The sequence below is a fragment of the Brachionichthys hirsutus genome, chromosome 8, assembly GCF_040956055.1.
Source record: "Brachionichthys hirsutus isolate HB-005 chromosome 8, CSIRO-AGI_Bhir_v1, whole genome shotgun sequence".
In the NCBI taxonomy this organism is placed as follows: Eukaryota; Metazoa; Chordata; class Actinopteri; order Lophiiformes; family Brachionichthyidae; genus Brachionichthys; species Brachionichthys hirsutus.
The window spans coordinates 14584432-14596832 of record NC_090904.1 but is presented as its reverse complement, the minus strand read 5'-3'; the positions used below and the strand labels follow the sequence as shown (position 1 = coordinate 14596832).

Below are 12401 nucleotides of genomic sequence, written 5' to 3'. Positions count from 1 at the left end.
AAGTGTTGCCCGTCCCAGTCCCTCGTTGACATTTTAGGAATGATAAAAGTTCCGCCTTGCCTGGAGCTACAGCCTCGCTGGAGCCGGCCTCTGTCTGCCGCAAATTGCCTTTGCTCATTACAGCAATTATTTTACTGCAGCTTAACCCCTGCCAATGGCAGACGAGCCAGGAGAAAGCCATGTGCCGCCCCCCCCCCCCCCCCCACCCAACTGATCCTTCCCTGTTGTGTCATTTAAGTCAATGATGGCAGAAAATGACAGCGTTCATCAGAGGAGTAACATTTTAGCGTCAGGTGAAACGTGGACCGGCCCGGGGTTAGGGTTAGGGTTAGGGGGGGGGGGGGCTCTCACACCCTGCGCGCCTGGCTCGTTTTACACCCTGAACGCTCCTTAATGACACCCTGCTGGATTGTTTACAAGCAGTTTAGCCCAGAGAACCAATCTCCATTACTTAACGGCGTGTTTTGAAGTCAACAGAACCCAAAAACTCTATACCCCCCCCCCCCCCTAAACATTTCTGGCGCCAACAATCTATAGGTTCGCCGTTTCAAATGGGCGACAGCTGTAGAGCAAGTCATTCCAGCAAACAAGTTTACATTTTACAGAGTGCGGCAGAAATACCTGAGCAGAAGCAAAGTGTGTTTGAAATGATATTCGAAGGTGAACAAATATGGATTGTCAATGTTTACAGAACCTTTAGCTCTTTATGTTACAATATTTATGACTGATGTGAGTATTCCTGTTTTTTAAGCGAGATGTGAAAAGCAGGAGAAATAACGAATTATTCACATTCATCAAGTTTTTTCTCTGCTTTTAAAAAGTAAGTATATGAAGTTGTAAAATATCAGCCCTCACCAGAAAGTGTCAATCACCATGGAAACTGCTTAATGAAAAAAGAATAAACAATTTATTGTTTAAGTTATGTCACAAATATATTCATAATATAAATGAGGATATTCTTCAAATATACATTATTTTACAGGACGCATGTCCCTTCCGAAGGGAATCATTCTAAAAACAAATGCTGTGGTTCTCCAAATTCACAAAGAGCATTTATGACACTGGATTCTGTAACCCATAGTTACGCGTTGATATGAACAAAGAAAAAAAAGAATCAAAAAGCCCACATATGCGCTAGAAGCTAAATTTGCTGGTGCAAAATGTCCAGCTGCGTAACGGTCTTCGCGCTGGAGACGCTTCATTTGGCTGTATACGCGGCCAATGAGGGACATCTGTGACGCAGCCCAGTGTCCAAACTGGACCGTCCAGTCGTCAAACGTCTCAATCACATGCAGGCACTAAATTGTTCTCAATCTTTGGAGCGCAAAAATGTCCATCTCAAAGTTATTTAATTTATTTCACTCCCTCTGATTTCAGATTTTAGTATTAATACCTGATGATTTATAATTTATAAAAATAGGCAAATAATCAAGATTAGATTACGAATGAAGTTGGACTATTTTCGCAGTGTGTGAACTTACTGGTGAGGCCAAGAGAAGAGGATAAACTTCAAGGTCCTCAGAAGGGGGTTTGTTCGCAGGTCTGTTGCCCCTGACAAGATGTGACATTGCGCTAAAGGCCGAGACGTTTCTTTATCTATCGTGCCCCCCCAAACTATCCGAAGGGCCCCCTCTGGCTTACCCCTCAGAAAATAGCCTACACCCCTCGTGTGTCCCCTTGTCCTCCGTCCCTGTCAAGCGAGGTGGTACATACTGTATCCGACATGAGCTGCGTAAAGTCCCACAGGGGAAACCGGCAGCGAATGCCTCTGGAACGGGTGAGACGCGTAAGACGAGGGGACGTGCGCACCAAGAGGAAAGGAAATCCCGAAAGCCGGAGGCAGCATGGGCTTCGCTGCCATTTTCAGTTTCTCGAGTTCTGCCTCCTGCAGCCGCTTGGCTTTGGCCCGCCTGTTCTGGAACCAGATTTTGACCTGAGTTTCCGTCAAGTTTAGGGAACTGGAGAACTCTGCGCGCTCGGCGATGGAAAGGTATTGCTTCTGGCGGAACTTCCTCTCCAAGGCCAATAGCTGGGAGGTCGTGAAGGGGGTTCTGGGCTTTCTGTTGGTCTTGTGCTTTCGCAGGGGACAGGCAGGAGGACTCAGCCTTCCTGTAGGAGGATCGAATACTTTGGATTAAAAACGTGGACTGAAGTGGGCCAAATGCGCGAAAGACAGACACTGCGTGAAAGTTTTAAAGTAAAACATCGAGAGAGAGGAGAACAAACATGAGCCCAGCTCATATATGCATTAACCCATTAAAGGTAGACATTTAATGCAATGATTTAACTTACGTGGAGGTGTCGGGGAGAAACTCGGGCTCTGCATCCACGCAGCTCTCTCCGCGTCCGGGCTCTCGGGTTTAATCAGCATGTCCTCCGGCATGTTCATTATGTCTCCCACCGTAAACGAAGAGCTCAAGGCTAAACCGGGAGCTGAACTATCAAGACTACCGAAGACACCCATCCGTGCGCCTTTCCCCTGCAGCACGTGGGACGTCCCGGGCACGGACGCGCCATCCGGGGATCTCGCCTCTCTGCTGGGCTTCCTATCGGCCATCAGAGCCTCGACGCTGAAGGGCAGAATAGCCACTTTGGGTTTCCCACTTTCCTCTGCGGGGCTCAGACTGGTCTGAACCGAGCGCGCAGGAAGCTCTTCGCTTTCTAAAGCCGACATGGCGATCGATGGGGCCATGCAGGTCCGACCGGCACGGGTGAGGTGGAAGCAGTGGAAACAAAAAAAAAGTGACGTCGGGCCGCCTTAAGGTGATGTTATCCTCATGTTTATGTGACCCAACGTGAGCGCGGGGGTATTATAAGGCTTGCGTAAAGAGACAGGCAACCAATCAGTGATGAGCTGGGCCGGTCCCGGGGGGAGGGAGAGAGAGAGAGAGAGAGAGAGAGAGGGAGAGAGCGAGAATAACAAACTTCATATGCACAGACTCTTAAATGAGGTTTTATCCTAAAGTGGATTTAACCCGTAATGAAATTATTGAGAATATATAAAGCGTTATTGTTACTCACCATGTTTACATCAAGTGTTTTGGCTTGCTTTATTCAGATGGCCCTTATAGGATGCGTGAGTCGTGCGTGCGCGTCGGGACGCAACGAGCCTCTCACAGCGCGATGTTTATTGATGGCTGCGGGGCTCTAATCAGATTGAAACACACACACAGGCCATCTCGGTCATTTAGGGGTAATTATCGGGCTGGGGGGGGGGGGGGGGGGGGTCCACAAGGAGCTTTTTTCCCTTTGACTACATCCATTAAAGTCAAGCATTATGTGGGGGTGGGGGGGGGCAACATGGAGCCAGAGGGAGATTTAACCCGCGTCACTGATTTACCTGGGACGCATTTGTGCGCCTTCTCATCTGTGGCTTATAAAACTGGGGAATTTCTGTTGTTCTCACTAAAACGAGCAATAAATCCGCAGCTTTTACAGCCTCGTGGAAGTTATAACTGCATTTAGTATTTAGAAGTTCAAACGCGCACGCATGGTGTTTTTAAAGTTACAGCTTTGGCACATTTAGTGCGTGTAGTCCGCGCTCGGGAACGCGTTGGCGTCGCTAATTGCCCAGCATAAACAATCTGTCACGATTTGTCAGTCGACCTAATGGGCAGACAAGTTATGTTGTCTGTAGGCGCCAGCAGCGCGCACATCAAAGGGCTCCATTTTCGGAAGACTATTGAAAAAGTTGAAGCCGCCTCCTCCCCCTCTTCCTCCTCCTCCTCCTCCTCTCCACCCGCCCTATAGCCCAGGGACACTGAGCCATTCAGCCTGAGCGTTTTTCCTTTTCTCAGACGGTCGCACGCCAGTTCCATCTATTCAAACGAGCGCCACAGTCTGGCGTAATGGCGCATGGGCTCCTCGGAAGAAAAGGTCAGCGCGCGCACTGGCGACTTCTGAAAGGATTCCTCCGTGCGCGGTGGATCACAGAGCCCTGCCTGTGGACACGTTTAAAACAGCTGCGGATCACAAGGCATAAACCGATCGATCATATACGCGTATATATTATAAAAGTGATTCATTTAAAATGTTTCTGACATGATCGATATAATTTGAATGAATCTGATCTGATATTTGAGCTGCAGCCACATCTGTTCCTTTGCCTAATTGTTGTCTTGCGTTTTTTTTTTTTTTTATACAGAAAAAAAATCTGGTTCCAGTTGCTCCATAAAAACTTAACACACGTCTTAATTTATCATTTCCTCGCCAGGACTTCCTGTGCGCATGCTCGCGCGCGCGCGCGTGTGTCTACAGGTAGCAGCGTGTTTGGAAGCACTTAAAGCCACTTCACAGATCGCGAGGCACTGCTCGGAAATCTTTGAAGTCAGCGGCGTCTCCATGGAGACTGCAGCTCCCACGTCCGTCTGGAGTCCTCTCTGCTCGGGGGCTCAAAGCCTGAGCTCGTCCTCCGACCTCAGCTCGAGGTTTACGCAACCGGCGCACCTGAGACGCATTAAAAGGCGCATTAAAAGTCATTTGTTGTAACAGCTCACAGTCCATTTATTTTCCCTGTGATGTGTTCAAGGGTCTCAAAAAAACCAGGCCGTTTGGATGATCCATGTTTTTTAATTTTTTTTTAAACCATCATATTAAAAAAAGGCGAAATTATGAGTTAGATATTTTTACTCTCATATTAACTGCGCGCTGTTATTAAGGCTTCACGTGACCTCAGCGGCTCGTTGCGTTTAAAGAGCTTCTTTTGTCTGTTGGCTTTAATTGTTGCAATGTCCCTTTTGTTTATGCGTCTTGTGCTGAAAATCACTGCTGATGGTAATTATAGCATCCGGAACGCGGAGCTTTCAGACCGACGTGCCGCGGAGAAGACGATTTCACTTCAATTCCGAGGGAGGGCCGAGTCGAGGCGACGCTCGCCGGGCCATTATTTATGAACCGTTTTCATTCCCAGTCAGGAGGACTCCAGACAAAGGCCATTGTTGTCCCCCTCCCGAAAGTTGTCTTAACCTTTTTCATCCGTGGTCTCTCAATTTAGACTGTAAAGGCATAAAATGGAGACGTCAAAGGGTGTTTTTACGCCAAAGAAGATAACAAAGACATGCGAGCAGCGGAATTTAAGCGGGCTTTAAAGTGTCTGATGACGTCGACTGTCGGAAAGAAAGAAATCTTTAGATGTGACCAATAATCTGACCAACACTTTAAGCGTTTAGAATGTAGTTTATTTGAAAGGGAACTTCAGACAATCCAGCCTCACGTATCCATAATAATACATAATATAACCCATTTTAAAGCAATTAGCGCAATCAAGAGGATCGGAGCACTTTGCTTCAAGTGCGTAAAACTGCCTGCAGAATGTTTCAGTCAGTTTGGCGGGTGTGTCCAACATCCACCTCGTGTGCGTTTAGACCCAGCAGCGTCGGTCATGCGCTCATTTATTTCTAGTGAATCTGTATCGCGTTGATTTGAACTCACGCGGTTTTTTGCTAATAACAACAATAATAAAGAAACTAGCAAGTAAAGCAAAATTATTTTCGTTTTAGCCGGTCTTAAATTTAATTGATGTCTTCGGGTGTTCCGGAGAGAGTCGGTTGAACCCGCCGCCGCTCGGAAAGTCCCACAAGCCTCCAGCGGCGCAGAGAAGTCGACTCCAAATGTGAAGGCGCGTCGAAGACCAGGATAAAGGCCAGCCTATTAGAACTCGCAGCGCGTCTTCACGCTGATTGGAGGAAGGGAGGGAGATGGAAGATGCTTAACGTTTACCCCGAGCATCTTGTGATATTACTCATCCATTCCCTCACCTTTCCCGGGCCATGATAAAAAACATTTTTGTTATCTTATCCACATTCTGGCACATCAGATTTAAAATTTAAATCAATTCCCGCATGCGTCGTGGCTTGGATTGGTTCTGTAATTTACAGCAGCACTCCGCGCCTGTGAACGCATCACCGTTTATTCAGATATTAATCGTCTAATTGAAAACCCTCGTAAATGTCACTGACCTTTTTGAATGAGGCCTTTCTTTCGATGGGTTCAAATTTAGAAAACATATATATTGAAGTAAATGTGGCAAGTGGATGGGCCTGTAATACAATGCTGTATTATTATGTCACGATTTATATGTCGTGAAAGTTTTTACTCTCGTATACAGATGCACGACAATCTTCTAACTCATTTCTACTCATTATGTGTCTTAAATGTTAAACAAGATTTTTTTTCTCCGTATGATAAAACTGAAAATGTATTTGTCTAATATTGCATTATTATTATTGTTATTATTATTATTATTATTATATCCATCCAAGTGTGTAATAATGAATTAATATTAGCAAAAAAATCAAAGAAATATGCAATATTCATAAAAAATAATGCAAGTCAAATTTTAAACTCGGTCTCACGAGATTTTTCTTTTGCCGATTAATGAAAAGCAGTTTCCACAAAATATCGCTTTTTTACGTTGTGCGCGCGCACGCGTTGATGAATAAGATCTGATGAGATTGGGCCTTCTCACCTGGCTGTGCGTTCACACACGCACACACATACACACACATTGACCTCTACATGACTGAATCAAAAATAATTATTATCAAGTGAGCAGCGGTATCAGTTTTTATGTCCGCCGTTCACTCCCCTGTAAAACTTAGATAAAACTGCGCCTTTTAAATTTACAACATTCCATCGTTCAATCAAAGACATCTCAATTAACCGGGGTATTGGTGTGAAATTGAATTATCGCTCCTTTATTTCCCTCACGCCATTAAACAGGAATCATACTAAAATCATTTGAAAACTACTGGGCTGGGTAATATGATATAGTTCATATAAATGGACTGATTAACTCATGACAGATCAGGGGATTTATTTTGATAAGTCCATCAATGGAGCTTTTCAAACGCCAAGTGCCCTTGTTGATTATAGGAACTAAATGAAATGCTTAATAAGCGCATAACAAGCAATAGTTTTAACAGCAAATGGTTGTGATAATTGGCTACGCGGGATTTAAAAGATCCTTAATGACGAGGTAAATGATGTGCAGCATCAGAACGCTGTCAGCCACATTTCCATGCGCTCCAAACAAATTACAGGAATAAAGAAAACATGTTCCGAGTCGGAGTCTGCTGCAAACACTGTTTTCACTGCTGATACACGAATGAAGTATGATTCTTTTTCTTATTATTAATGTTATTATTATTAAACACAAGTTAAAAAATTTTTTGCTAAATAATATATTCTTTGGTGAGGTTCTGCATTCATAAAATGATTAGTGAAAATGTTTATAACAGCAAGGGTCGACATTTTAATCATCTTTAATAAAATCCTCATAATTAAGACGTTTATTGTTGCAATAGGAAATAAAAACAGTAATTGAACCAGTAAAGGTTTGTGGGTGTCCCTTATTTATTTGACACCCGAGAGCATCACACAAAAATGTCTTACCTTTTGTGCAAACAAACATTATTTCTTCTATAGAGATAACATCATATATTTATATCCACTACATATTAACCCCAAAAACGAGAATCAATTTTTTTTTTTTATCAAGATTGGCAAGAATATTTAATTGTGTTGGAAAGTGAATATTATGTGGATATCAGATTAAAAAAAGGGTTTGAAATGCAATTATCAGGATTTATACAGCGTTGTGCTTCATCCATTTCATATCACCACAGATTTGCTGCTTTGCCCTTCCTGTGACACCATGTACATAAACCAACCTTCATACAAACCATAAGCCCATCACTTTGGGCTGCTCCCTCCCCTTTAGATCCGGCCAAAGAAAAGCAAAGAGGGGCAGAAACGGGGGTTTGTCTGGGAAGCCGTCCTATCGATAGCGAGCTGCTGCGTGGCCCGTCCTTCAGATCACAGCAGACTTGGCTCCATCCTAATCTCGTAAGTCTCAACAGTCAGTAATTCAAATCTATCCAGAGAGGGTTTTGACTCTTGTAGCCCCCCCCATCACCATCCCACTTAACCTGGCCCTTTCCTGCTCCTGCCTCCACCGATAGAGGAACGTTCTGTCAGTAACCATTTTCTTTCTCTGGCTGTCTAATCCATTAAATGTGGGCAAAGCTTGAAATGATGAGGACTTGGTCTTTCATTTTTTTTATTTTTAAAGGGTGATGCCCTTTGCTTCTTCATATTGTACCTGACGGGATCATCCGGAAGACGCAGGAGATCCTCTGGTTGCAATAAGGCCAAGCAGGAAACCCTTCATTGAATTCATGCAGCAGGAATGTAAGATTTGTGCCACATTCAGACACGCAGGGTCGAAACCGAAGAGAACATCCCACTGACCTGTAAAGCCTAGTTTATAATGTCAAGGCTGGGGGGGGCTCCAGGGGGGTTGCGAGCAGAATGGGGAATCAATTATTTTCCCTATAATTCTATCTGTTAGTACCACAATGACGGAATGTGCAACTGTTTAGGAGATGGGCTTCCTAAATTGTTCTGTGATAAAACATCTAAAAGCAAGATTTTCTTCTTTTAAAGGCCCTGCAGGGAAAATTATATCAAGGGGCTCCAATTTGTTTTATTATAGAGGTACATGATGTGAAAAATATTTGGGTACGACTGATCTAGAGTCGCTCTGCTGACTTTAAGAAGCACACAGAGTTAAAAGCACCCAATTATCCTGCTTGATAAATGGAATTTTTTGGATGCTCACACAGCATGTGGCTATTTAATGAAAAGAGCATTTCCCCTTCGTCTGATCTCTTTAGCCCATCTTTTAAATGTGATCTATTCACAGTTCACGATTCATATTTTGTTAGTGAATATTGCAGTGGCCGCTCTGTGTTGACGGCAGTGACCGCCCAAACAGTTCACATTAAAATCTCCCCTGTAGTGAGTTAAAACTCAGTGCATCCAGAGCTTGTTGATCGATGCTGTTTGAATGAATACCACATTAGCCGCTGTCTGTCTTAATGATGCCGTCACTTGTCTTTTTGGGGTGTCATCACAAAGCCAAAGCTGCCCCGACAGTGACTGCTCCTCCAACAGTGAGCTCAACCCAGAGGCAACACTCGTACCCACCTCCTCTCACAACCCCACCCTCATCCAAAGGGAAACATATTTAATTTAATTAAGGCCTGTCAGCGCTATTGATTTTGGCACTTTCAATTACGATCCAGCCGTTTATGGGCTCCATGGGCCGTGGATCAACTGATCTGTGATGAGGGGGGGGGCATATCAGTGCGAGACCACATGGCTGAGGAGCCTCTCTGTCTTCCTTATGGCCCTGTGCTGTCTGCAGGAGACACTGATGTATGGCCGCTGCCTCACTCCCACTCCCCTCCTGCTACCCATAATTAATCCCTCATTAGACAGGTCTTTATTGTTTAATTTGTGCCATTCGTAATCAAATTGGGCAGATTAATTGCGACAGAATTTAGAAAGGGGGTGAAAAATAACCACTTTTAATTGCCTTTGGGTTTTATGATGCCTAAATCTCTTTCGTGAGCAGTCAGTAGGCATGCTGAAATTACTCACACCCTCAAGAATATTCCCATCAGTGTTTAAGCGATGAAACATTATCGGGAGAAAATCTATTCTTTCTTTTCTTTTATTAAAGAAAACACAACTGCTCGCAGAAACTCACTAAAATGCATCGTAGAGGAATATTTTCTCTTGCTGGTCTAACTGCAAAAGTCAACCTTACACGTTATTGGCATTTACGATCGTGGCCTTTTGCTCGTGTTCTGTTTGTCAGCGCAGGCCGGTCAGTGTGTCAGTGTTTGTGTAGGAGAAACGGGCTAAGGAAAGTTTAATAAGGAGATGTGTCGGTGTTCAGAGGCGGAAATAAAAAGCTCTTTAGGAGCTGTTATACAAGTTCAGTACAAATATGAGAGCGTTCTGGTTGGAGTCTGGATGGCAGTTAATATGTTGAAATATAAAGTTAAATAATTGTGTATTTGTACAAAAAAATGAATGTAGCACTGTTTTTTTTTCTCAGAGTATTTTCTGTGCAGAGGAGAAAAGTGACTTGGATGAATGGCATTAGGTGTGACTATAAAAATGTATCAACATATTTGCTTGACACATTTTTTACAGCGTATATTTAAGGGGTGACTAAAACACCAGTAGTAACACTTAATAAAAGAATACACTTGTACACTTTGCACAGGTGCCTTTTAAAGGCAGTTCTGAGCCAGATTTAAGTGAAAACAGAAATGAATATTAGACTGCAGTCGCTGTGGTAAAGCTTGGACCTTTGTTCTATGTGTGTTTGACTATTGAAGAGTTTTACACACAATTTATAGCTGCAAAGGATTTAGGTTATTGCCTGTCTTTGATCACAATATTCCAACAATTTTTGGTATATTAAAAAAACCTCATTTATCACAAAGAGACCTAAAAAATAAAATACACTCATAAAATATGTAAAAAAAAAAAAAAAAAAAGAGTGGAAGAATAACCAGTTTTTAACGGAAGTCTTCAAGAGTCAACTATTTGGTATAAAAATGATTATTTATTTGTTTTTAATCAGTTTGAATCTAACTATTGTAGTAATAATAGTGCGCCATTTGTATTTTTATAACAAGAACAGATTGTATGTGTAGCAGCTGATAAATGGTAAATACAACTACAGTACTGTGTTGTTTGTGGAGGTAAACACAAACATATGTAAGAAGAAACAGATGGTCAGTAAGTGGAACCACTGCAGTAAAATGTACATACGGTATACACGAGAGCTGAAAGATCCTCCAATATTAATAATATTATTCTTTATCAAAAAAATAACTTCAAAATAATGAACCTTAATTTTAAGTTTATACTGGATAAACCCTATGTGCTACAAGTGTGCTCACACGCACATGGCTATGTGTGTGTGTGTGTGTGTGTGTGTAAAGTGTCCTGTTTCAATGACATCATTTAATGAGAGCATTGATGCCAAAGGTATAGTGTAATTGCGTTGGCTGTCATGTCACCATACACCTTGGCAATTATAGCGTCACTCAGCGATTATGGTTCATTATCTCTCTGAGAGGCCAACGGTCCAAAGAATGGAATCGCACAAACCTATAAACTAATTGCTAGCAGACACAAGTGGACATGTGGAGCCAGCCGAAGTGTGAGACGCATTTAGCTTCTGTTGAATGTACCAGAATTATGAGGCTGAGCTACACAAACGTGATTCAGTTTCACCTGATGGACAGATGATCATAGTGACGAGTACAAGTGTGCTCTTTAGTGGTGGATCTAACCGGTAACTGCAGCGCAGACAGTTATTGGATGGCTGACTGGAAAATGCTGAGAGGTTCTAGAATGGTGGAATAAAGGGTAATTCAGACAAGGATAATGACTCCATTGCTGATGCTCTTTTCAAAAAGAAAAACTGAAGAAAAGTTGGCTTTGGCTTGAATCATTAAATCCAGAAGTGGCCTACACTGGAATCGGTTCCTGATGTGCTATTAATTATGAAACGTCTCGTAGATCCATGTTAAGTTTCCCCATGAAGGAATTGGTACTGTCCGCCATCTCGTGCCCTCACTAACCCCTTTGCCCTCTCTGCACAGCGTGAGACCTTATAAGGCAGTTTGGATTCCTCTGGCTTGCATGCTTCATATTATCCCCCCCCCGCCTTATTCAATAGCTCTGATGATTATATCTGTTGAAGTTAAGGGCCATGACCAGGAGCCTCAAACCTTTTATGCACAACTGGATTTTGTTTTATGCTTTTTTTTGTGTCGTACTGTAACAATTGTGTAATTGGTTTAGTTTCCAGCAGATGGTTGCTCATTGTTAACTAAATTTAAAGTGATTGCTTGGAGACATGAAGGAATGCTTTTAGAGTTACAACTGCAAGCAAGCAGGTGATGACAATCAAACTCATCGCTGCATGACTTTTATATGACCAAACAGGATTTTGATCTGATGTCGTGCCTTGAAGAAGCTGAAGGTTGTTTTTGAGGACCAAGTAGAAATGTTCCAGTACATGCCAGGCTTGCTTTATATTTCGTTTGAGTTGCTAATGAAAACACACAACAATAGTGGAACAAAATGAACTGGGATGTCTTATGAGATACAGATCTTTGGAGTTATTCCACTTCATCTTCTGGTTTTATTCTGTATCCAGAATACAAAGTCACATTGTGTAATTAATTAGTCCATAATTAGTCTCCATCTCCCAGCATGTGATGCAGACTGATACAGGTTCGCTGTCAATTTATATGTTACCATTTTTATTCTGGCATATAATTCAGAACCGTTCAATATTTTTTCATTAAACTTGGCTAACACTTTGACCATATAAGTAGTACTTTTTATTATTTGCCAATTTCACTGTAAAACATTTGATGTAAATTTGCAGGAAATAACTAAGAACAGCTTGACCTGCAAATTTCTGACTGTATATTCTGATGACAGTTTGACACTTGAAAGAAAAGCTCATTACTATATTCTGTCAACAATACAATACTGGTCAAAGTTTCTCATGTCCTCCCTCA

The 12401-nt window shown here is 42.6% G+C and overlaps 1 protein-coding gene across 1 annotated transcript; it reads right to left on the bottom strand.

Annotated features, from left to right (window-relative positions):
• Positions 1-1672: 1672 nt before the first annotated feature.
• On the bottom strand, positions 1673-2692 carry msx1a (muscle segment homeobox 1a). The gene is made up of 2 exons (XM_068742708.1): positions 2293-2692; positions 1673-2109 (listed from the first exon to the last, which is right to left on the bottom strand). The coding sequence occupies exons 1-2, from the start codon at positions 2690-2692 to the stop codon at positions 1694-1696; spliced, it is 816 nt and encodes a 271-aa protein (XP_068598809.1). The 3' UTR covers positions 1673-1693.
• Between the last annotated feature and the right edge of the window lie 9709 nt (positions 2693-12401).